At 42.0% G+C, this 27105-nt stretch overlaps 1 protein-coding gene across 14 annotated transcripts in view; it reads right to left on the bottom strand.

Annotated features, from left to right (window-relative positions):
• TNRC6C (trinucleotide repeat containing adaptor 6C) overlaps positions 1 to 27105 on the bottom strand; it is a 281325-nt gene that overhangs the window by 27348 nt on the left and 226872 nt on the right. For 7 of the 14 annotated variants that reach the window (XM_071816681.1, XM_071816683.1, XM_071816687.1 and 4 more), the window contains 5 exons: positions 24581 to 24910; positions 6137 to 8728; positions 2184 to 2393; positions 818 to 984; positions 51 to 155 (listed from right to left, as the gene is read on the bottom strand). In XM_071816681.1, the coding sequence (XP_071672782.1) occupies positions 51 to 155; positions 818 to 984; positions 2184 to 2393; positions 6137 to 8728; positions 24581 to 24910 (3404 nt within the window). Of the gene's footprint in view, positions 1 to 50; positions 156 to 817; positions 985 to 2183; positions 2394 to 6136; positions 8729 to 13914; positions 14112 to 24580; positions 24911 to 27105 lie in introns of those variants that run through there. The other 7 variants (XM_071816684.1, XM_071816686.1, XM_071816680.1 and 4 more) reach the window with 4 other exon arrangements.

Raw genomic sequence — 27105 nt, 5'->3', positions numbered from 1 at the left:
GTTACTCAGTGTATTTTCTTAAAAACAAACAAGAGCGTCTAGATAAACACCTTTAAAAGATCTCTGTGCAGCTTTTCTATCACAAAATCCTTAAGAAGTCTCTTCCTTTCAGTTCTCCAGAAAGTACCAAGGGACAAGCGTGGATTTGTTTTGGGCTGCGGACAGTACAAGAAACAACCATACTTGATCAAATCACTGGCCTAACTGTTGGCTATTGGAATAATAAACAAACTGGCTAAATGCATTCCCAATTCCTTTAAGTTACAGCCTGGCCTTGTCCTGAAATAAAAGACTGTGCAATGGAAAACTTCCCAACACAATTGTCTATGTTCACAGTTGAGTGCAACATTAATACAAGTTTGCTATGTTCTCATACCAGTACACACCTTACAATTATCTGTTTGTTCCTCACAAATAGGAAACATAGTTTTTGTTAAACCACTTCAACACAAACTGTTTGCTTTTCTAGCACCATGGAAAGGGTCTGAAAGCCGCCTTAACACCTTTTCTGTTTCTGTTAATACGTTATCATTTCTTTAGAATACATGGAAGCTTATAAAACTTAGAGAAAACAAAAGCAGTAACAACAAAACTCCCAAAGCATCTGATACACTTAAAGTCAAAGATCTCCCACTTTCCCCCACGAGCAGGTCGGCTGTACTTGAGCCACTGTAGTGGCAAGCTGGGTTTGCATTCAGGTGTCAGAGCTCTCATTTAAGAGCTCAGGTGTACACAACAGACAATTTGCGACAACTTACTCTAGAAATGTTATACTAATTCCATTCTTTGCTAGAGAATGCCTTTCTTTTTGTCTTACCTTTTGAAGTCCTTTCTTCGGGGCGTTCCCCCAGGAATTACAGGAGGAGCTGCTCTCTTGTGAAGCAGTGTTATTCCACATATCTCCTTCTTCATCTTCCCACTGACTAGTACTGAGATTCACTTCATCCCCACCACTGCCCCAGCCTTCTTGCATAGATTTTGAAGCTGGAGGGAAAAGAAAGAGGGAGGAGAAGAACCAGATTCAATTTCCTGCAAATTTTGCAGAAATATCCTTCTCTGCGATATCCAGTATAACATTTGAGTGTTTTCAAGAGATACAGAGATTCATCAAGCAGCTTAACTGGCATTAAACGATAAGGACAACTTCTTTGAAGCTAACGAAAAAGTACTCTAAATACTTTATAGCAGAATAAGTCCACCAGCAGCAAGTCTGGCTTTTTCCTCAACAAATAAGATCTGTGGTCATGGTCATTTTGGTCTCCTAGGAACAAGGAACCAAAAGTATGACCACACACTTGTTCAGTGTTATTTTTGCTTTCAGTGAATCTCACCATTTTCCTTGCCACATTCTCTGACGAACAAAACCAAATTTCAAGGTCATGAATGGTCAGAAACTCGTTCCCAACTCAGAAGAACGAGATCTGAGCAGCAGGGAACACTTCACATTCAGTGAACAGGCTGTGTCCCCTCTTTCCATTTTATTCTGTTTACTCTGTTTAAAGCTGGGATTACTCATGTTAAGGCCTCTAACTCCTCTCATTAGGTTTTTCTGGGACTTTTAACTATCTCTCAGTATAGCATTTTACAGGATTGAAACTTAAAGACTATCACTATCAAAACTGAAGTCTAAAACAAGGCATTTTGAGATAGAGGATTTTTATCAAATAATGTTAGGAATCACAAAGCGGTTGCTGAACCTAGGAACAGTTTAAATAGCTGAAGAAGATATCCAGTCCCTCAGCTTAATAGAATAGTTATGACTAGTTGTTCTCCTGTACTTCTCCTACCACAATCAATCCTATCATGATTGACTTCAGCTGCTTCACAGCCCAGTACAGGTTTCTTTTAGGCAGCAAGCGATAAGTACTATTCATGCTCTTCTGCAGTTTCACAGTTTTCCGTGTCCCTACTGAGCTGCTTTCGAAGTATGCAAAAATACTCTAGGGAATACCTCTAAACTGACTGGATTGATGCAATATATTCAGATTTTTGTATGAGCTTGGTATCTGGAATATCACTGTTTTGAGACAGCTAATGGAGTTTTGAGCATGAACTTATTAAGAACGCCTCTGATGTAAATGCACAGAAAACCAGAAGAAGTGCTGTTTAAAAATACTGGGAGAAGAAACAAACAGACTTGGCCCTTTCCCCCCATTTTGTGACGGTGACACCCAGGCACACACCTGGTTTGCACAGTGCTGGGGCAGCAGCTGGAGTGTTTGTTCTTCCGTACGTCCCTGCCGGCTCGGCAGGATTATCTCCCCACCCGGTACCGCTGCTGGGGGGCTTCCCCCAGGCCGAAGTGCCGTTATCCACCGCAGCAGAAGGGGACGAGGGCTCTCCCCAAGGAGCTTCGGTCTTGGTGTGGACAGTAGGCATTTCTCCCCAGCCTGCTGAAGCAAGGGGAAGGAGAGAACAGTGATGAGAGGAATGGTTTCTTTTCATCAATTCTTTCAAAGATGGACATTTTATTAAAGGTTTTGTCTAGAAAGAGACTAGATGATCTTTTGAGGTCCCTTCCGATCTCTGACATTCTGTGATTCTGTGGATAAAGCTACATTTTTGAATGAATGATGCAAAATTCTACAGGTACAAGCAGAAATTTACTTTGTATTTGTCAAAGGATTTTTTTTTTTTTAAAAAACAAGGTTTTTCATCCATTTTAAAAATAAGCCAGTAGGCTTCACATTTGAAACAGAGAAGGTAGAATATTGGGTCAAGGAGCCTGCAGTGCCATCAGTTTCCCTCTGGCAGTGGGATGCTCTCCAGCACCATCATGTACCTTGCAATCCAAGCAGCTCACAAACAGCATCACAGCAGTTGAATCAAAGCAAGAAGCTACTTTTAAGTTCCTTTCCACAGCTGTTTGAAAGGAAAGCACCTTCATGGGTCTCAAAATCCAAACCTGCCTAAAATTTTCAAAAATTCTGCTCAAGAGAAAACTTATTTTCTCTAGGAAAACAATATGCATTTAGGCTTTCCTGAGAAAAAGCTCCATGCCTTAAATAACACTCAGATCTGCACGAATGTTGTTTTGCAACAGAATAAGCTCCATCAAAGGGTTCTTTGGCAAGAAAGTGAGGTTTTAATGCTGAAGTTTTAAAGCACTGTTAGAATTGCAAGAAACAAAAAGATCACAGTGAGTAATAAACATGGACACATTGGCAGAGCTTTGTTTTATAGAAATAAAAACATAATTAACATTGGGCCCCGGCCAACAGGAAATCCTCAAGGGAAAGTGAAGTGTTCACTAAGCTGTGGCAGGATGCAGTTGTTTTCCCTCAAAATAACCCCATGGCCATTTGGATGGCAGAAATTGTTTGCCTTGAAGTTGTTTGGTTTGTGATAAATACCAGAGCATATGACTACAATACAGGCAAACCAAAATATTAGAACCTTATGGAGATGAAGAAGGAAGAAAACAGGTAGAAAAGAGATTGTTTACTAACTAGTCACAAGTTAGTGTGCTAATAATAGAAAATACATAATCTGGTGGGCAGGGTGTGTGTAAAAGGGAGGGTTATATATGTATTTAAGAGTCACCTGTAACCCTTAACCTTTCAAGTCTTTGTGTTTTGAAAGGTATTCCAGTTCATGTGCTGGGGCTCCACACCTTCCAGTGTTAGGGACGCTCTTAGCCTGCTTCCACTCTTGTTTGAAAATCGAGGGCAGGTCTCTCGGCATCCCCCGGCTGTCCCAGGGCTAAGCACCCACAACAGGATTTCAGGTTCTTACACACGAGCACCCTAAAGGAGCTCAAAACTCATCTGGTTTCAAATCCGTTCTGCTTAAAGTTCGAAGCAAGGAAACCGCATCACTTATAATCAGTGTTTCACATAAATTTCATGCTGTGAATGGCATAGAAGTCGCACTGAGACAATGGCACTGGATTCTGAACGTAACAGGGAGATGTTCAGAGCTTTTGGAATTTAGACCTGGTTCAGATTTTTAAAACTTAAGCTCCTTACTCTTTAGGAACCACAAAAACCTTCATTTTCGACCCAAAATCTCCATAGGGAAGCCTACATTATGTTTCATTGTTTCTTTTCTCACCTGGGGGATGGTGGTTGGAACCTGCCTAAGGGGAACAGGAGAGAATTGAGTCCCCTCCTCAGCACTTGGAAGAAGGACCTGGTGCTGTTTGGGACCCAGAAATCTCTAATCATCCCTTTTTGGAAAACATTTTCTCACTTCTTATTGCCTTCGTATCAAAGTTGCAAGAGTTAAAAGAGTAATGCACAAGTAATTTAGATTAAAATTTAATCTAAATCCAAAGCACTAGTTTTCTGCTCATCTTCCTAAACTCACCACTGGTTTGGAAGCAAGCTACTATACCCAGAAAGGATTATGTTTATCACACATTCTATCTTCTTCTTTTTTTCAATAGAAAAAGAAACTCCTTAGAGCATTATGCATTCCCATCAAGCACAGACCAACATCTGCTTCCCATCAACAGCTTTTAAGTTCTGTATTCAAAAGAATTTTGAGAACTTCTGGGGCTGGGTGACAACTTGAATAACAAGACTGTAACTTGGCCCCCGTTTCTAAACTAATACAGTATAAACTTAAAACTCAAAAGGGACTGTTACTCCTTTGTGAACAGCAAACTCGATGTACAGCAACATCAAAATCCACTTCTTTGCTTTCAGGATGCGCAACTGTGCCATCTTACAGCTAATACAGAACAGAATCCAGGGCTTCTTATTCATGGTATTCCCTAAGTAACAGGGAACCATAAAAGTGCCTGGCAAAGCAGTAAACTTTGCTCTGCAAGGTGTTAATTATTTGAACAGCATTAACAATACCTTGCTGTATGTCACCAGTTTTACAAGCACAGATGTAATGATCCAAAAATCAGCTTAATGAAAAAAACCACCACCCAAAACCAAACAAAACCCCACTTTCCTGATACCTCCACTACAGATCAGAAATTTCAATTGTCAGCTTCATGGGTAAAGTTTTAAATATGGATGAAATAAGTCTAAAGTAAAGGAATTACAGATTGTGTGTGCTGGACTGACAAGTACAAACCTATTTAAAGACTTCTCTTTCTGGAGAACATGTTGTTTTATTAAAATAGATACACTCAACTATTAAAATATTTGACCAGAGTAGGGAACATGAGACTATTTTTACACAGACATTGAAGTTTGAATTATTTCAAAACATCAAAGAGAAAAATGATGGAAATAAGAGAAGTAGAACAAATCCCACTTGGAGAAAAAGACAGTAAAAAAAGTCAATATTTAGCCATGACCAAGACAAAACAAAAACTTGGAGACAAAAATCCAGTGAAGAATTTTAAAGTGCATTTCAAGATTGGACTTAGTTTGGGAAGTCTGTGGTCATGATACAGGGCAGGGCTGCTGGTAACTTCTATTTCAATACCTCCCTCCTAAGAATTTTTCTCCCCCATTTTTATTCCTTGCTGCTTGTCTGCAACAGTATCTCATCTTTTATTAGAAAAATCTCTAAATGCTTAAAAACTTTCTTTGGAACCCAGCTGAAGTCAGAATGACTTTTCTCAGCCACCCTAAATATTAACATCTTTAACCAATCCGGCTTTATGAGAATCACATGAAAGTCCAGGATACTACACGAGCTGGAGACCTGAACTATGGAAGAGAACTGTTTCTTCATAAAAGATAACAGAGGAACAGCAACAATCTAGATTCATGCGGTTGTTGAAAAACATCTGTTGCCAAGAAATATGGTTTATAGAAAAGAAACAGATGCATGGTGTCTAAACAAGAACAAAGCCCGGGACATGGTAACAGAAACAAATAAGTGAAAAAAGCAGCAAGACGACCTCGAACTCTCAAGTGGTTGAACTACAAAAAAATGCTAAGAACTGTAGAAGGCCTGAAGAGATAAATATGGATCAGCAATGCAAGGATCCAGCATGGTTTTCACTGGGTGTTGTTTCAAGCCTTTCTTACATTCACTGGACTGTACAAGCTTGTGTGTCGGGTTCCACAGTTCTGTCCTCAAGACAAAAGTTAACGCTGCTTCAGAGTACATGAATGGACTTATATATATGACATAAATACAGGATGGGTAACCACACAGTGATCAGGCCAGACAGCCTTCAGTAATCAATACTGGCATAAAGTATATTATAAAACTATTTTCATACCTGGACCAAGCAGCGGGGACCGGTTCGGCTGGGCACTTGACTGGTGCGATGGCTGAGGTTCAACCATATTTGTGTTGATAATGGTGCTAGTGGTGGTGGTATTGGTTGCGGTACTGCTCTGAATTATAGGATTATTTCTATCCCACATGTTTACAGTCTTGTTGTTGTTGTAATTTGGGTCGCCCCAAGCTGAGGTACCATCATCGATTTCCATCTTGCGGCGAATGGACGGTGGAGATGGCTCTTCCCAGCCAGTTGCCTCACAGTTCTCTTTTTGTTTGGCTGGCACTGGCCCACCAACCCACCCCGACCCCGTCTGTTTGACAGAAGCAGCTCCTCCCCAGTTACTCACATTGTTGTCCTGGGGTTTATTAGCCCAGTTTTGTTGGGGGCCTGGCTTTAAAGATTCCCCCCAACTTGTACCTGTATTAGCCTTGCTGTTTGTGCCATTTCCCCACCCGCTGGTCCCAGACCTTGTGGAATCGTTCCAACCAGACCCCGATCTATTGTCAGAATCCCATCCAGATCCATTCTTCTTCCCATCACCCAAGTGTCCAGGAACAGACGATGAATCTGTCCAGTCTCCACCTCCTGAAGTCCAGCTTGGATTTGATTTCTGTCCATCTCCCCAGTTTTGAGATTTGGGTTTCTGAGGTTCACCCCAGGTGGGTGATTTGTCCTCCTGATTTGCGGTCCCACTCCAAGCGTGGCCGCTTTTGGCAGCAGCAGCATTATTAACAGTAGTAGAGCTTGCTGACTCTCCCCACCCCCCTGGGCCATTTGGTGCTTTGTTGTTATTGTCTCCCCAACCTGTATTTGTTGGAACAGCTGCCGGTGGAGAGTTGACCCACCCAGATACTGAAGAGGTATTTGTACTGTTCATGATGGACCCATCGTTCTTCCCCCCTGAGTTTGAAGATTGAGTAGCTGCACAACCCCAGGCCTCTGTTCCATTGTCATTCTTGCGTTCAGACCTCGGGGACTCTTCAAATTCCCAGGCAGTGTTTTGCTTTACAGGGGTCTGTCCCCACCCCGTATTGGACAGGACCCTGGGGTCAAGGTCATTTCTTGGCAACTGAATTTGCCCTTGGTCTATCATCCCTTTGTCTCTCCTCCTGCCCTCTCCAGCCCCCTCCCTCCCGGTACTGCCTTCGTTTTGACTCCCGCCGCTGTCATTACTCCCTTCGCTAGCTGTGGTGCCAGACGCTGCAGCTTTGGCCCAAGAGTTCATTTGTTCGTTGCCCTGCTGCATGGCAGGATTCGGACTGCTAACACTAGAGCCATCCCACCCTGTTGATCCTTTCCCATTGATGTCACTATTGGAATGCTGGTTGGGGGGCTTGCCCCATTCGCCGTTCACCCCATTACTGGTGCTACGGTTGGGGTGGCCCCAAGCTCCAGAATGCATACTGCCCACGCTGCTGTTGCCACTGCCCCTGCCCCACGCAAGCACCCCGGGACCAGAAGGAGGCCCCGAGTCCCAGGCGCTCGCGCCATTTCCTTCCTTTTGCGCAGCACTGCTGGATCCATTTTGTTTAGCACTTAATGCTGAGTTCACAGTGTCTCCATTCCCCTGACTGAACCCAGAATTGCTGTTTCCTGTGGCAGCATTACCTGGGGACATCCCCCACACTGAACTGCCCATTCCTTCACCACTGCCCCCACTGACTTGAGAAACTGATGTTCCGTTAGCACCAGGAAGGCCTTGCAGGTGGGGCGGGATGATGGCCCCCATACCAACGGCCATCCCCCAGTTCGGCAGTCCGTTTGTCTGCATTGCATTGATAGGGTTTGGTGAAGAGTTCATGGGGTTAGTGTTATTTGGTCCATCAGTGTTAAGGTTCTGAGGTTGTACGCTGAAAGACACATTCTGAGAAGTGGACGTTTGTGGTTCTGTGCTCTCTTGCGGCAGCAAGTTTCCCCAAGCACCTAAGGTGCCTGTTGGGTTCCCATTCTGGTTGCCCATGTTCTGACCTATGGCACTGACCGGACTGCAAATACTGGAAGGGTTGCCTGCTCCCACAGTTCCTTCATGTCCAAGTACAGGCCAGGCAGCTGGATTGGCATTAGGGTTAAGGTTAAGATTAATGCCAGCATTCGAGTTGGAAGCACCCCAGCAGTTCTGACTTCTACCATCTCCCATCATGTTGTCCATCTTTCCATCCCCACCGCTGGCAGAGCAGTGAGCTAGGCCAGAGCCGGAGCCCCCGGCCACCCCCCACACTCTGGCCGAGTTGCCGTTACCGTTGGCTCCACCAGCTCCAAGGGCACTCTGGTTCGAAGTGCTTTGGACGAGTGCTCCGTTGGCGCCATTATTGCCATTAGTTTTCTTTGTATGTCCAGTGAAGTTGCCTTGGGCACTCCCTGTAGCCATGCTACTGTTCTCTGAGCCACAGTTGGAGGCAGAGTCAGTGTCTGTAGTACATTCTGAGGCAGACTCAGTCTCAGCTCCGGTAATGGAAGGCCACGCTTCCTTGTCAGTCCTGTCTATTATCACTTTATCCCAGCTGCAGTTGCCTTCACTCCTGAAAGCGGGCTGCTGTCCCCAGTGGGAATTCTCATAATGGTCTCCCAGTCCACTGTGGCTGAGATCTGAAAGGATTCGACAAGGTTCAGAATAAGTCCACTGTTCAAGCACTATTTTACATCGCTAGGCACAGCACTGCATTCTGCTAAAATTCAGACTACATTCTCTAACATAATATAGTAATTTTCCTCACCACAATAAAGCATGATGCTATTTTTTTTTTAAATCTGGCATAAGTCTCAATTAAAATAATGGAACCATTCAGCTTCAGAACAAAGCAACAAGAGTGTTTTGTATCCCTCAGTATATTAGTAACCATGACAAGCAGGCAATAAATACGGATAGCAAATACACCAACCTATGTGAAAAATCTAAAAAGCAAATTTGGAAAAAAAAAAAAAAAAAACAAACAGAAAAATATCTAGCAAACTCTTACATCTACTTGATTCAATTCTCATTTTTCAGAGAAACACAAAGAAAGAGCATCCAATACACTATGTAAAATGCCACTAGATACTACATCCACATGCCCATCACACTCAACACATTAAATTCATACTGCATTTAGTTTTTCAACCCTTCCTCCAAATAAAGGAACAAATACTGACAGCTACCTTCAGTGTTCAGTGTCATTTGTACACTTAAACACTAACAGTTTTGTCAAGAAACATATGATTTATGTGCAGTTTAAACCTTCTTTAGCACTTGCAGATACAGTCCAGTTTCCCCCCAAACCAATGAAAATCAATGCTAGGTTGTAAGATAGTTAGAACACAATCTTTTCTGAGCATCTCCCACATTCTCAAACATAGACGCTAATCCGAAAACTTAAACAAAAGCTCTTGAGCATCTGAATTGCTTGCTAGAGTACAAAATAAAACTGGAAGACGCATCTTATGTTAAGAACATAAGCTCAGGTCAAGTTTTTGCATTTACTTTCTATCCTGATTGCTCTCTACAAGATTTCTAGTACAGATTACTCCTTTAAGTTTCTCTTGATAGTTTTATAGCAAGTAATTCAGTTTGATCCCAGGGATGTAAATTAGAGATAATTGACAGAACAGGTCCTCTTAACTGCTTGTCTAAATAAATGACAAAACTTCGTACATGTAAGTTCAAAATTGTGGATGTCATTAATTTTTACTTGCGGTAAATCTGTCGAAACATGACTTCTTATTTTTTATTATTTTAATAAGAAGAATATTTTGTGGGGAAGATGGATGCAACAAACCTCCCAAATAAGCTGTTAACAGTAGATGCCTAATATGCATTCATTTAAATCACAAATATTTTGGTGTGATTAGCTCTTCTAACTGCCTCCAGTTAGAGGTATTCTATTACTGCAGAAAATTGTTCCAAGAATATAAAAAGTCCTCTCTCTTTGACAAAGTCTTCTTATTCACACATTTCACCTGTAGCTTTTCATGGGAGAGGGGTGATTACTTGGTTGCCTCATAAAGATTTATCAAGATGAAGAAAGAACACAGTAAACCAGGAGAGAGTGCAGCTTGCTTGTTTTTTTACCATAAATCAATCAAAGGCAAAGTATGAATGTCAGAGAAAGGAAAAGAGTCTTAGGTCATCACCCATCTCATGATGCCAGCAAAAGCCCAACAGAAAGGGCTAAATAATTGAAAAGCATGTGACAAATCCAAAAGAGAAGGTGAAAGGAGCCACTTGGATTTACCTGGATTCTCTCCCCTATGTGCAACGGCTAGAAAGGAAAATCATCACGTTAGTTCTGGATAAAGCCGACTGGTTACATTACAGAGCTAAGGAAGTAGGTTGAAAATTTACCTGATAACCCAGGTTTGCTGCACAGGTGTTAAATAGAGACGAGAATCCCAGATAAGGCACAGAAGGTGAAAGAAAGCCATTCAAATGACTTTAAAAAGGGTCAACAGGGTCAGAAAAATGAGCCAAGCGGCATTCTTAGCAGAACAGAAATGAACAAAGGAAAAAAGCCGCGGCAGGCCAGGCCAGAAGATAAGAAGTTGAGGCAAGCAAGGAACCAGATAAGAAGAGTTACGTGAGATTTTTTTCAACACTGTGGGTGGTGAGATTCGGCACTACAGTTCAGACGTGACAGAAAGGCTTAAAAGCGGCTTGAAATACATTGTTCCAACAAAAAGGTCTTGTCAAGGCTGAAATCTAAGCTACATGTGCGAGTGCCAGAGAGCAGGATGGTGCTGCTCAAGGCAAGAGTGTCTGTGCAAGGCAGGTGTGGGAAGAAGGATCAAGAGCACAGAGGAAGATGTCTCAAACCCCACAAAAATGGCACTAGGAAGAGTGGAAGACAGCTGCTTGTTTAATCATTGCTTTCTCTTTACCCTCTCGCCCAAGGATAGTGGTTAAAGTGATGCTCAAGTTTGAGAGCAGCCAGGAGACAAAGTAAAGGGAAGGGGTGGGATTGGAAGAGAAAGATGACAAAACAGCTTAGACAGACTCCTGAGAGTAGGGAGCAAAACAATTCATTAAATATGATTCCAGGATTTTGAAGAGCAGTCACATAAAAGAGAAGAAAGTAAAATTATGAGGGGTAAGAACTATGAAGACCAAGAGATGCCCACGTTAAAAGCAGAAAATGGCCAAGTGTCTCAGCTGGGATAAGCACATCACAGTATCGCACCAGGTACATCTGGCGTGGCCACAGCTCTTGGATTGCAACTCATAATTCCTCCTTTTCGCATGCCGGTCGCATAGTTCCTGTTACTGAGACTCAGATTATATCCCCAACAATAACCACTGACTGATCAGAACACCAAGGCTGCTGCTCTAAAACTTGGAAGAAACAGGACAGGTAAAGGAAAAAAAAAATCACAATCTAAAGAGGTGCAGAAACTGTGACTCTGCTAAGAGAGAACTTTCTATATTCTTGTCTCTACAAGCAAATAACCAAAAGATTTTCCATTTTCTCCAGATTACAAGATCTTTCCTATAATTTAAATAACCAAAGAGCAGCACAGTCCTACTTAACCCATAAGGACTTCAAACATCAGGGAAAAACAATGAAAGCAAAATATTTTAGATTATTAAATCTAGAGAATTTTTTGGTTGGTTAGTTGGGTTTTTTTGAACGCAGAAATTTCCTGCAACTTTCTAGGAAAGCAACTCTTCATAAAAATTGCCAGTATTTTCTTTTCAAAGCTGTTAAGACAGAAGTGGGAAACACATTTAGCAAAATAATTCTTAAGAATCAGTTGCTCTGTATTTACGCAAAGGTCAGACCCAAGGCACCGCCGTCCACCAGAAGCACTTCTACCCTTCCTCTGACCCCAGCAAAGACTTTAACCAAAACCTCAGGAACAGGAACCGCAGGTATTCGGTGTCAGGAAATCCTGGCGCAGGTACAGCTCAAAGTGAAATCGAGTTTGAAATTAGAACTTTGTGTCTGAAAAATTAAATTATGCATCTTTTTTAATAAATATGGGTTCCCTTGATTAACAGCGTTTCTTCAGCAATCAGGAAGGAAAAATTAAGCCGCGAATAACAGCTCTAAGTTGTTTTAAACAAGCATACAACTTCTGTCAAATTGCAATCATACACGCTACCTGAAAAATGCATCAGCCCTACCAATAAGCATGAGGGCTGTACTTTATTTTGTTTTTCAAATAATATCCTTAATGAGCTGGGAGGAGATTGCTGGTGTTATTCTACACTGCACCCAACACCAACTTCAATTTAGTACGTATTAAAAATAGAAAACATTTTTGGCTATGTTTGCTAATGAACATGAATAATCGCTTACAAAATCAGTTTGATGTTTACATAGATTACAAATGTAAAGTATGAGTGGAGTGAAACGGGAGAAGCTGTTCATTTCATAGACAAGCAAAACACACAAAACTGCACAAGCAGTTTCCCCAAAGCTTCAATCCTCCTCTGAAAATGTCATTTACAATAGTATTTTTCATTTTTATTCAGCTGTGCTAAAATAAACTGCATCTTTGGAACTTCCATTACTGTCATTAGCTCAAATGCTGCTTGGTAAAATTCTGCATCCTCAACTATAAAATAACACTCAGCTGATTTAGGAGCTGGAGTGTGGAGAGGGCGAGCAATACCAAAGCCTGGGATAAACTTTTAATGAGAACCACATTAATAACAAGTTTTGCCCATCCAATTTTAAATCAGATCTAATAGTGACTCTCTCTCTTATTCCCAGTTTTATTTTCCAGCTCATGTTAGTCGGCGTAACAGCACCCAGGTTCATTGGCTCGTCCCGTCCTGCCCAAAGGACAGATTACGGCCAGCGCTGTTTGCTTTGACACGCAGGAGACAGAAAAACCCCCAAGGCCAGTGACAGCCCTGCTGGGGGTTTTACTAGTCACACAAAGGTTAGTGATTGTCAGCAGGAAATCAGGAAAAAAGGGCAAATTACTTTCTCTCCCCAGAAGAAACAGTTTTCAATTCAACATGAGCAGATCTTTAAAAGACTATATTATTTTTTTTTCCTAAGTTTGAATTAAATCAGAATTTCCAGAAACATTTTAAGTGCTGGATCAAATGTAGGTTAATTCCTAAGACAAAAAGATGATACAAGCACCTATTGTAAAGAATAAAATAAAGCAGAAAATCTGGGAATTGTCGTGCTAATATTTCAGGCTGCCTGCTCCATCCAGCTCTAGGCGTTCGCTGAGGCAAGGGACACATTTCAAAGCTGTCATCTATTTGAAGCCACTTACAAAGCGGACTTACAGCAAGCCCCACAGATGTTAGCAAGCTGAAATCTCGAACCGCGTACATAATGTGGAAAGACAGAAAAGAGATGGAAGCACTGAATAAAGCAGCCTGCTTTATTTTAAAACTATACCATAGTTAAGTACACAAGAGGGAAAGCCTATTATCCCGTTTTAATTTTCTGCACCACGACATTAAAATGTAGTTCCTTTCCTCTGATGCTGAAAGCTTCTAAATGCATTAAGAGCACAAGCAAAACTAAACATTTTTCATGATTAGTAGAGATTTCACTAAGTGCTACCTCTCCGAAACAAAAGCAGCAGTAGAAAACATCAAATAATAGCATTTTTCTGCTGGGTGCAATGTATCTTTAGCAAGCAGCTCGCTGCGAAGACGCCATTTTATCAAACCTGAAACGCAGCCAAAAGCTTAGGACGCTGTGCTGCTGCGCTCGCTCTGAAATGTTATGTAATAAATTGATTTAACAGAAGCAGATGCTATTTTCTCAGGGTTAGGGTTACTTTCTTTTTTTTTTTTTGGCTCTAAAAAGGGCTGATGGGTAATAAAATACCTGAAGAAAGGAGTCGCCCAACCATCCTAGGAGACGCTACATTGTGTGCAGAGCTGTTTCTACTCCTGCATCTACGTTCTCCAGGGCTCTCGGCTTCAATATGTCGGCTGTGTACAGTGTGAGCCTCATCCTGTAGAGCTGCCAAGAAAATCGCTCTGTGCGAGCGAGCGCCCAGACAACCTGCGAGCGAGCTCGGGCCTCGGCTGCACTGGCTGTGGAAATGCCCTTTCCACGCACAGCCCTCCTCCCCCTTCCCTCGCTCCGCTCCCCCGCTCTAGGTGAAGGTATCAACAGAGTGGGGTTTTTAAGCTTTGATTATCTAATTGCAGCTGACACTAAACCGATCTTCCTTCCTCTTTAAATTCTTTCAACTGTCACAAAACATTTTCACTTCAGGACCCAGCTACAATTAGCAGCCTGGCTGCTTTTCTTCTGTTTTTGAAAGTCAGCCAAGAGAAGACGCGGGCGCTGCCGACCGCCTGCACAGGCAGCGGCTCCCGCCTCCTGCCCCGCGTCGTTCTGCCCCACGGCCACCTCCTGCCCCACCGACACCCCCTGCCTGCTCCAATGGCCCCTCCTGCCTGCCCCACTGGCACCTCCTGCCCCACAGACAGCTTCCACCTGCCCCACCAACACCCCCTGCCTGCCCCAATGACAGCTCCTGCCTGGTATCCTTCTGCCTGCCCTACCAACAGCTCCTGCCCCACCGACGGCTCCTGCCCAGTGTCCTCCTGCCTGACACACCAATACCTCTTGCTTGCCCCACTGACACCTCCTACCTTCCTCACTAACAGCCCCTGCCTGCCCCATCGACACTTCCTGCCTGCCCCACCAACACCTCCTGCCCTCCCCACTGACAGCCCCTTCCTGCCCCATCGACATCTCCTGCCTGCCTCGCCAAGAGCTCCTGCCCCACTGACACCTCCTGCCTGCCCCATTGACAGCCCCTGCCCCATCAACACCTCCTGCCTGCCCTCACTGACAGCCCCTGCCCCACTGACACCTCCTCGGCAACTCCCGCCTCACTGGGGGAGCAGCAGCCCCAGCTGCACACGGGCCTGCTGCCAAGCCCCTAATGACTTCCCTGCCTCTATTGCAAAAAGATCTAAGTGGCAAACATGCGAGCATATTAATCAAAGGCACTGCTGTTTATAAACACCGAAAACTGCCCCAAACGTCACAGACCAGGGTACTCTCTGCCTCCTGCAGAAGGGGGGACCCACCATCTTTTCCCAACCGCAGGCTGGAGAGGGCTGGTTCACTTTGAGACATTTGAACATGCAGAGTGTGAACAGAAGGTGGTGGTGGGGGTAGATAAATGTTTTCATCACAAATTCTATAAGAACACATGTAGATGATAACTTTTTTCAATGCATATATACAAATCCCAAGGGATCATTTACACACAAGCTTTCAGTATGTCTAATACACTCTCTCACAATTATTTCCCCTGCTCACTTCTTTGCTCTTCCTCCTCCTCCTGTCTGCCCCAAATACATATTAATTACGCAGTAAGCAGAGCACGTTTTAGATTTGCTGTTTCAATTCTTGTCAGGTGTTCACCTGAGCAGTGTCACCCTCTTGCACTGGGCTGCACACAACTCATGTCTCTTTAAAGGTCTGGCTGCATTCTCAGAATTGCTGCCACTTCACTACCAAAGCACAATCGCTGCTGCTATTCTTGGCTCAAGAACTGTTCCACTAAAGTACTCCTGAAAATAGTTGGTTTCCTTCTGAAGACATGTTTCTTTGCAATAGTCTCTAAATACTGGACAGGTTTAACCTCATTTTAAGAACAATAGATGAATGAAAATCAAATCTGCTTGGTTTTGCTTTCGTTTAGAAAACTATTTCAAACGCAACTAGAAACTGTGCTGGAGAGTCAATTTTGAAATAACTTTAAAATCAAAATATTGTTGCGGATTGTTATATTACTTTATATCAGCTATGCATGATTGAAGTTTCCATTAGTTAAAGTGGTATGTCAAAACTGGAAGAGAACATATGACGCATTCATATGTTGCTTCTATTTTTCTTATTCATATTGTAAACTTACTGAAATCTACTTCAATTTATGGAGGCAGGTACTTGTAAATTCAAGAGGCCTCTGTTTCCCAAGCAAGGTACACAGGAAGGCAACACAGAACCCCAAGGCAGTGTCAGAGCCCACCCCAAAGTTTGTGTGCAAACTCAAGCCCAGGTGCCACCGCAGCCCTGAAAATTAAAAAAGGGGATCAGAGAGGTCATGCAGAGCACTCGCTGGGTCTAAGCTGGTCTCCTGACATCAGTGACACTCACCCAACCCAACAAGGAAACCCTCAAGTAACAGAGACTGCACCTTCCCCAGGGCTTTGGCTCACTTCTAAGATAACTTTCATCTTGGCACACTCTACTTAATGTCTAACCTTCATCTTCCTTGTTGAAATTTAAGCCCATTACTTCTTATCTGATCCATCACAGGCATACAGAACATAAAATTTTCATCCTAGCGGCAGTCATTTAGGTGTTTCTGCATTTCTAATGCCAGTCTTTCTTTGACTTAGTACCTGCAATTCCTTCACTCTTTGCAAGGCTCTTTTTCAAGATCTCTACTCATTCCTGTTGCATTCCTCTGCTCTTCCCTTCCTTCTGAAAGCACAGTATCCCAAACTGGACTCAATATTCAGAGGCTCTATCAGAAGGGCCTCATGGAAAGCAGTATTTATTTCCCTCAGTACATTTGTCTTCAACAGCATGACAGCATTGATCTGGTTTACCCTGTGACCAACTCCAGCTCTGTTTTTGCTGTGTGATACTCACGTAACTGTATTTGTGTACAGAGCTGCTCTAGCCAAAATAAAGAACTTTTCCCTTTTCTTTACCTCTCATTCAATTTCAGAATTTTGCCAGCACTATTCCATATTGTAATTTTGCCTTACAGTTGCCTTGCACTCTTCTCTAGTTTGGTAATGAAGGCTGTTGTTTATTGCCAAAAGATTGATGGAAGTATCAAAGAGTACAAATTTGCACTCACTCAAAATGTTCTCACTTTGCCAATAAGAACTGATAGCAACTCCCAGAGCAGCAATGAGAGTTCTTGCAGTAGTTTAATCTTATACTTCCCACATATTTACATCACCACACATCCAGCATGAGAAAGTCTTCTGAGGCACTGTTAAAAGCACAAAGTCGACTTCTAGGACATGACTTTCCCTCCCATTTTGCAGTGCTGATGGAACCACTCTTCTTTGGCATGACCTGCTCTCCACAAACCCAAGCTGGCTCTGTTCTTCTCTCTTGCACAGTTCTAAATGCACAGAAATAGCTGTTTACGTTATTTTTTCCAATATCATTCTAGAGGATTAGAACCTGTAAATCCCCACTCTCTCCTTTTTTACCTTTTAACAGTGGTTGTTTTACTTTCTGTTTTCACGTTCTCGCACTCTGAAAGAATGCTGGCAGGCCAGATTGCTGCAACCCAGCCTCAATGTAGTCTACTATGAACTTCATCACTTCTAGACAATTTGAAATATTTTCTTTCCTTACGTACTCTGACTCACTGTAGCCCCAGTTCTAAGTCAATCGTTAGTTCACAGACGAAGGGAAAACCACTTGAAGTACTCCTGATGCCACTGATCAATGGTTCTCCCTGCTGAACGTCAGACCAGTTCCCTTGGCCTTCCTTTCAGTAACGGACTTAAGAAAATGTTGTCTTTTTGTTCTCTGGATTTTTTTTCCTAATATCTACAAACTTCTTTGTTTTTCATGTTTGTTGTAATTCGATACCTGTTTGTTGAGCTGTATAAATCCAGCTTTCTGATCATTTTCACATGACACTACTCCCTTGCCGCTCTTCCTCAGGACCAAACGCTTATTTCCCAGTCACTTTGACCTTAGTTGCTTTCTGCCTTTTACTTCCCTGCCATCAGAGACAGGTCCTGCCACTCGGGCTCCTCGCGTGCTTTGTCAGAAAATTGCCATCCGCACTTTTTAGCAACTTGCCAGACTCTTTGTCTCCTGACCTTTTCCCACAGACACCCGGGCACTTCATGTTTCTGGCCATCACTAGAGCACAGCCCTCGACACATAGGATGCAGGTCTGCCCATTCCGAAGCAAAAGCAGCAGTCTTTGAGTCATGATGCTTTTGCACAGCCTCTCTCTTTGAAAGCGAGGACAGCAAAACCATAAAGGCATCTCAGTTATTTATCCTTTTACAGATTTCTATTTTTCCTTCTCCCAGTGAAAAATTCTAATCACTGTCAAATAGATTTGAAGCAGCAGATTTATTTTTCACGCTCTGCTGCCTGATGTCAGATAACATACACAATACAGAAAAATTCATTCCAAAGATTAGTTTACTGATGAGTTTTTACCATCATTTTTCATTCATAATGCTCGTATTTGTGCTACACAGAGCTTGGCACTTCTCCATCTATATTCAAAGCATTATATGGAATTTTTGAAAATTTACATGGGAGACAAAACCCTTTACCAGTGGAGACTCACCTCTCTCAGACTTTCCCATTACTGCAATTCAGAAGATGTTCATCACTCAGGAGAACATCCAAGACAGCACTGGCTCAATCCTGTCTCTATGTTAACTGCTACATTTTTGGTATTGTATGATTCTTTTTTCCTTTTGTCTAAACATATACCTGTCACTAGTTACCTTTGGCAACACTGCCTGATTTCCAGGGACATGTACCAGACAACAAGCACCACCAAATGCTAAACAAACCCCTGAGGAAAAAAACAAGAGGCAAGAAATGTAAGCACCACTCATACAACCTCTGGTGGTACCTGAGCATCCCTTTCCAACGCTAACTTGATGAGACTGTTGGCAAAAGATGTAATCAAAACAAATACTGGTAATTTCCTTCATTTTTAACAAATGGCATAACATCAAATGTGATCCCACTAGCAGGAAAACATTTACACAGCCACACTGCAGAGTGTGTGTAGTTGATGAGCTGTACAGAGAACTGCTCTGCAAATTGTGGCCAACACCTTGTCAAGTGATGTGAAATGTGAAAGCTGTTAGAGCAGTTTTCTTGCAGATAAACATCGTGTGTTTGCTATATACAGTTACCTTCCACAGAAGTAGCAGGAATAGCCAGCCCTTGTGTCTACAAAGAAACATCACCAAGCTACTTCATTCGAGACCAACAGCCACGACACAACAATACACATAGTCCAGGTATTACGGAGTGCACTTAAAAAAAAAAAGTGTATTTGCTATCATCTAATCCCTGATATCTACTTCATAGTGTTTAGTGTTTTAACTATTACATACAAAACCCACTGCTTGCAGAAGATCCTGAATAAATCAATTTCTGAAGTTTTGGGTTTTAATTCTATAACTTTCCAACTAAAAGCAAAAACACGGTCATGTTTTGCCAACAAAGATATTCTGCTAGTGGAACTACACAATAGGAGCCCCAAAAGATAAAGTTCAGCAAATCATTTCCATAAAGGCGGCTTCCACATGTGCTTTATTCATTAAAAATCAGCCTGTTTGCCATGCCTCCGGGAAATCAAGCTAAATCTTACTACAGACGTTTGAAACGTGACTTTATTCATATGCTACAGACCTACTTTGGTATATTATGCCTTACCTACAGTCATCACAAAGTACAATAAGCTAAACTGGGCAACTGTTCAAACATGCATTTACCCTGAAGGTCACCACTGCTTTGGTATGTCTGGTGAAACAACTGTGTGTCAAAGCTTATCTGTGTTTCCCAACTATATTGAGTGGTTTAGAAAAGATCTTATCTCTCCCTAAAACTTTTATCCAAATTTGACTTTACAACTGTATAAAATTGCTGTTAGAAGGAACAATAAAGTAACGCACAGTTAAAAGAATGGATGTTCAAAACTAGTATTATCAGACATGATTTTAACAGAAAGCAGGTTGTTTTCTAATTTTGCGTCCTAAAAAAAATTACCAAAGCAAAGTTAATACAGATTTATATGAAAAGTTAACCTGCCACACAACAGCACTCCGCAACTTCCAACTGGCCACAACACGTTGACATGCACATACCAATGCCACAAGCATGAATATGCAAACTGCACCTAAAGAAATCTTGAAACATTAAATAAAACTTCAAGCTTCATAGAACAGAAAAGCTCAGCACAGAATCTGGTGCCAGCCCACAGCAGGAAAATACATCTCTGTAACTGCTGTCAAATGCTCACATCCCAGAAAACAACAGATAAAACAAATTAAAAGTGTAACTCCTCAGTTTCCACAATGCTTGTGTGTTCTCTCATTTTGACTCCTACATGAATGACTGGCTTTGGTTTCTTTTTAGACTTTTGGAAACATATGTTACAGACCCCTTCCACAAAATACTCTACTACTTGCAACTACAAAAGACACGTAAAAGTTTCATCATGACTCCTGCAGGACACGGTACATTTCTTTGGAGTTGATGGATGTTGGTTTCACTTTGCTGAATCGCAGAAAAGTGAAAGGCATCTTCAAGAAAAACTGATTACTTCTTTTGATCTTCTTTCTTATAATCATCAAACATACAGTGATTGCCTGGAGACTGCTATACAAACTCCATAATTTGTAAAGAAACAAAGAAGGATATATTACTTGTTATTTTTAATCTCCCATGGCTTTTTCCCAAAATTACCTTAATTCTTTTAGATCACACGGTAAAAAAGGATCATTCCATTAATGCCTCACACCCTAGTAAGGGAAGTTAACTATTCTCTAAATTTACTGGAGTTGGTTGGAGAAGAGGAGACTGAGGGGTGACCTCATTAATGTTTACAGATATCTAAAGGGTGAGTGTCAGGAGGATGGAGCCAGGCTCTTCTCGGTGACAACCACTGATAGGACAAGGGGTCATGGGTTCAAACTGGAACTCAAGAGGTTCCACTTTAATTTGAGAAGAAACTTCTCAGTAAGGGTGACAGAGCCTGGCCCAGGCTGCCCAGGGAGGTTGTGGAGTCTCCTTCTCTGCAGACATTCAAACCCGCCTGGACACCTTCCTGTGGAACCTCAGCTGGGTGTTCCTGCTCCGGTTGGCGGATTGGACTGGATGAGCTTTCCAGGTCCCTTCCAATCCCTGACATTCTGGGATTCTGTGACTGACAAAGTGGGGAGGGAAAAGAGAAAATGCTCCATCTTTAAGTAAAAATAACAAACTAGACTGGATATTAGAATATGCTCATAAATTACAGATAGAGCTTTCCCTCAGTGTAATCCTGAAAGGGATCAGAGGTGGCATGTCGAGAACAAGCTTTGTAGCTCAAGATAAAAGTTCCAGACAAATAACTGTTCTACAGAAAATGCTTTAAAGTACTATAGAAAAGTTTTATAATAGTTCATAATGAATAAAAGACTTTTCAACGAATAACATTTCTAAAATATTCTACCAAATTGGAAACATTTTAATTTCTTCCCTTAACAGTTTACCTAGTTAATGTTTTATAGATTACCTTAAAAGAGAAACAAAAAATCACCACTCTCATCTACTTCACTGATATTTCCAGACGATAAACCTGACAAAGAATATATTAGTGGTCATTAATTCTCACTTTCCTTACATTGGCGGAACATCCTTTTTAATTCATGACATTGCAGTCAGAGTTCTGATAAGTGTTTCGGATAGGCCAAGGCAGCAGATAACACAGACTGCTGATAAGAGAATTAAGAGATAAAACAGCATGATTTTTACGGTGAAGAGGCTGGCAATGCCTCTATAACAGCCTTCCTTGTATCCACCTTCTTATGAATCAGGCCTGGAAGGAACATGGTTGCATAATTTCAAGTTAAATATGAAGAAATATGACTCCACAAAAAGAAAGGCTACAGATATTAATTTACTCAGCATCTTCTGAATACAAGATGCTACCTTGAATAATTGTGGCTCTTTGATTAATACCAGGTCATCCATCAAAGCAAAGTTCACCACGAGGATAAAGAAGCTGCAGAACCCCACTCAGGTGCAACCAGCTCTGGTTAGGCCAGGTTACCAGGGCGGGAGAAACCCCAAGCACTTACACACCAGTGACTGCCAGAGGACTCTGAAGACACCAAATTTCATGAAGTGATTGTTCTCCCGCAATGCAGCTGCTGTTCAGACATACAAAATTCCTGTTTATATGCGGAACAGGCGCCTACGCTGATTCTTCTGGACAATTTAGATTACTTTGTTCCTTCTCTTTCGCAGAGAACTTTTACTTGCAAAGACTCTTTAGTAAGTGGAACGCACAGGGGACCAGAGACATTTAAAGGAATACAGTTGCTATTGATGATAAGAGGAGAGAGGTGAATGGTTTCCTTCTTACAAGGTACTGTTCAGTCAGAATCCTCATGTTTAAAATTCATTATTTTCATATTCACAAAAATACGATCCAGTTGGAACTAAACTTCAAGGAAAATTTATAACTTATGTGCTGGAGGCTTTCAGGATATAGAATCTCAAGGCTATTAGTTACCCAAATCCTAGCAGCTGAGACGAAAAGGTTTTGGCCTTCCCTGGATACACTTCTTAGTTTTTGCTCTTTATGTTCATGAAGGTGAAGATGAAGCCAGTAAGAGAGACTGAATAAGCCTGTCAATATATGTACTTCATGGCTACAAAGGTCTCTCACAAGTGAGATCCTCAGAAAGCAGCCAGGCCCACAGCTGTGGTTAAATACTGAGCTATAGCTCCTGTAACTATAGTTAGTAAATGAACTGATGCTCCACCTGCTGGAAAGAGAACTAAATCAGCTCTAACACTCAGCAAGGAAGATGCAACCACCAAAGTCTCAAAACATAACCCCTTGCTGTCAGCAGACAAAAAAGCAGCCAAGCATTCAGCTTGGTTAAGATTCTCTTCCCTGCTCCAAGAAGTGCACACAGGTTTTCAGGTGCCTTTGAAAGCTTTTGTTTAGAGTTTACACAGTAAACAACAACCTAACAATTCTGAACCTGTGCACTAATTGCTTTCAAGTAGTATTTCTGCTAAGCATTTCATACCGGTTAGCTTATTTTTGTGAAATGTGGAATATAATATGAAGCAGAAAAGCTGCTGCACTCCTCCTCTCTTTTGTACTGGCTTTTACTATGTGCTGAATCTTCCCAACAGTGACAGAAAAGTAGCAAAAAGAGTAAAAAAGCAAACTAATTTAACAGTGTAAAACATCTGCTGATAGTTGCCAGGCTGACAAACCAAGTTAAAATAGGAATCAGGAAAACAAGTCTAAAACTTCAAGGCACAATTGCATCTGGCAAGATCAAAGTCAGACAGCTAGTCCTATACTCTGACAAGCCAAATTCTTTTATGGATTATGTTATGATTTATGGTGGACTTTGTTTCATGATTTACAGTGTGTTTCTTAAAGATCAAACAAAGATGTTTCAGATATATCTATAATGATGCTTGCCAAAAGTCTAGTACTGGCCCTCAGCCTGAGCCACTTAAGTTGGTCAATCTGTCTTTCTGAAAATAAAATAATAAACATCTAGCTATATATATCTATATATATATATACATATATATATACACACACATATATTAATGTATTTATATATAAAAAAATATATCTAACATGCAATATTAGTCCGACAGGTATCAAAGCTAGAATTTGAGAGATATTTTTTCTTACCTAACTAAAACTTCTAAGGACAACACCAAACAATTTTCTCTGCTGGAGTTCAGTGTCACAGCAGCAAGTACAGCCAAAATAGTGAAAGATTCGCTAATGCCCAAAGGAAAAAACTGCAGACAGTTCAGATCCACACTTTGCGATATCTGACAGAGCTAATGAGTGATAATGAGTGACGCTTGAGATCACACAGAAATTACTAATATTCAAGATATCAAAAACCCCCTTGTGACTTAATCCAGATAACTTTTCCTAAGCCATAGATAACCATATCTTGGAACATTCCCTGCTTTGGCCTAACACAACACACATATACAGCAGTGATGAAAAGGTGATTTATACCAATTACTGACTAAGCTCATCTCCATTGTAAAAGTTACACAATCTCGAAGGGCAAATAAGAGAGGTGTTTCATACTTTCCCATTAGCAGCCTCAGGGAAAAAAGGTAGCTAAGAGACTTACTCCTCAACACACTATTTCCAGCAGGCAAGAGAAGGTCAGTGTGTCTGTCTGCAAAGGACAGAATGAAGTGGTAGAAAGGCCTAAAATACTGAACTACTCTTCCCAAAATATTATTTTCCTAAGGTGAAAATAACAATTGAGAGCATAAGCAAATAAAGGCATAGAAGTGTCACAACATAAGCGAAGTTCCTATCTTTTACTTATATATATTTTTAGGCAAAACTCTCTTTAATGAACATTAAAATTGCCAAAATGGTAGAAAAAAAATTGGAAATATCCAAATTAACAAAGCCTCTGTAAGAATCATCAGTACTGACACATTTACATTTCCTGATGATCATACTCATTATAACTATCAAAGAAAGAGAAAAATAACTGGAAAAAGACATGGGTCTGAGCATCTGAATAAACAAGAAAACCTTTTAGAACTGAATCCTGGAAAAGACAATATATCCTGTAAGAAAAAGAGCAACAGCATACGCTTCACTTCAAATCCTGTTGTTTGAAGACAACTCTTAACATTGCTTCAATTTTTGCAATGCCCATGCCAACAGTGGATGGCATAACTACAGAAAAGAGTCAATATCCCCCTGGGTTTCAATCCTTACCTGTTTGGGTCTTACTGGGATGATGCTGCCCACCTGCTCCTTGCTGCGTCGGAGGAGGACTCGCCCCTGCTTGGCCAGTAGCCGGTGCTGGGCTGGTGCCGCTCAGCGTCCCAGTAGGCAGTGGTTGTCCCCGCTTTAGGAGCTGCTTCTGTTCTTGCTGGCGGAAGCGTGGAGGCACCTCACGAGGCAGGTAACGGGACGCAGCTGCCTGCTGCCCATTGGCAGACGCACGCTTGCCATTGCTGCTGTTGGGAATAGTGCTGGTGGAAGTACTGGTACCGGTACCGGCAGGTTGGGGCTGGCTTAAACTGGTCTTAATAGGTTCTGGCACTACATTAAAAAAAAATAAAGGAAACAAAAATAAAAATTGCTTTAGTATCAGACTAGTTGTGTTTTGTTTTGGTTGGTTGGTTTTTTTCTGGAACTGAGAAAAGGGATAATGTTTTTCAGTCTCCCCAACAGCTGGCAAAACACGGACTATAAAATATATAAAATGTATTCTGAACAGAAAACTGTTACAACCAGAACTCAGGGCTAGTTTACTATGTATGTAGATTGCAAAAATGTTTCAGGAGGCAATGTCTAAAGCCCTGATTTTGTATACTGTAAAGCATATACCAGAATACAGCTGACAAAGGCTTCACACTCTACCCTTAGTGAGAGCCCACACATCTTTTTTTAACTGTACAACCCCCCCAGCTTTATCTCGCCCACCTCCCACTTCCCAGGCAGCCTCAGAAGTCAGCAGCACCCAACAAAGAAGCTGGTTCCTGTAAATGTTGGGTAGCCAGTGCCTGAAGAGAGGGAGCACACAGGCTGAAGATGGAGCAATCAGTGTTCACACAACCAAGTTCATGCCACCACTCAAATGGCTCCCATACACACAAATCTATGCCTCTATGTGTGCATCTGCGTATTTAAGCTAAATATGTTTTAGGGAAATTACAACACTAAGACGAAAAACACTGATTTCCTATAAACTCTACAACAGAGCATGTGAAACAACTTCTTAGATGTTTTCACTTCCAGCATCTCTAGGACATCTTGGATTCGTGTCGAAACACGATGTCTAAGAACACTTATCCTAAAACAGTAAGTAAAAGCTCAAAAACTAAAAAGGATGGCTAAAAAATGTTATGCTCAAATCATTATTTAAAAATAGTGGCACAGAGTAACTCTCTTTTAAAAAAAGAAAATGGAAGAGTTATTAGGACACCAAGCACGCTGGACAGGCTGCCACAGGAGGGCACAGCACCACTGTCTGCAGGTACCAAACCTGCTGCAGGGCAAACCCAGGCTCAGGTCGCACCGCTCAGACTGGTGTACATGCACACCCAAGTGCCTGCTATCCAGTGCCTGTTGTCCAAAGCCAAAAATTGAAAAGATCATTAAAACAGTATCACTTTTTATGCTTTTCAACAAAGTGCATATTTCCATTTCATTTGGGAGATTGAGACCAGAAAGAGAAAATTAGAGATCTTGGGGTAGTATTATTATTACAACTGCTACTATTATTACAGAGATGTAAGCGTTTACCACCTACTACTACTCTACTATTATTATTATTCCAAAGATATAAGCATTTACACACACTGAAATTTGAAGTACTAAGTACTTGTGCAAAGGATGACACTGTATGTGATTTGCCCATGGCCACAAGATTCAGAAAGAGCACTCCAGACACAGTCTGATCTACCAAAACCAATAAACCATTTCGGCCAGGGGGCTTCTCTCACTGGGCTGCCAGACCAGACAGACCAACCCCTGTGCCAGCAGATGAGAGGAACACCAGGGACGAGGAGGAAAAGGGGACAGGCAGAAGAGAGAGGATGAGGGTTGCTCCCCAACATTCATACAATCACAGAATGGTTTGGCTGAAGGGACCTTCCCCGCTCCCCCAGTGCCACCCCTGCCATGAGCAGGGACATCTTCACCAGCTCAGGTTGCTCAGAGCCCTGTCCAGCCTGGTCTGGGATGTCTCCAGGGATGGTTCAGCCACCACCTCTCTGGCCAACCTGGGACAGGCTCTCACCACTCTCATCGTAAAAAATTTCTTCCTCATGTCTAGACTGAATTTCCCCTCCTTTAGTTTAAAACCATCACTCCTTGTCCCACTGCTGCAGGCCCTGCTAAAAAGTCTGTCCCCATCTTTCTTATCAGATTTTAAGTCTGGAAAGGCTGCAATAAGGTCTCCCTGGAGCTTTTCTTCTCCACCTGAACACCCCAACTCTCTCAGCCTGTCCTCCCAGCAGAGCTGGTCCAGCCTCGGATCATTTCTGTGGCTCCTCTGGCCCCTCTCCAGTAGGTCCATGTGTGTCCTGTGCTGAGGACCCCAGGGCAGGTGTCACTGTCACCCACCAGCTCTCCCCAGCCAGCTCAGCTCTGGCCATCACACACTCACCCACCCCATTGTTCTGATCAGCTGGTAAAAAAGCTTGGAAGGATCAACCACCCGGAAAAGTGAGACACTAGAGCCTGCTTTGAGTTGCTTTTGCCTTTTTTTTTTTTTAAACTAAGAAATTATT

The sequence above is a fragment of the Patagioenas fasciata genome, chromosome 18, assembly GCF_037038585.1.
Source record: "Patagioenas fasciata isolate bPatFas1 chromosome 18, bPatFas1.hap1, whole genome shotgun sequence".
NCBI lineage: Eukaryota > Metazoa > Chordata > Aves > Columbiformes > Columbidae > Patagioenas > Patagioenas fasciata.
The sequence above is the reverse complement of the archived record's forward strand: the minus strand, read 5'-3'. Positions and strand labels throughout refer to the sequence as shown.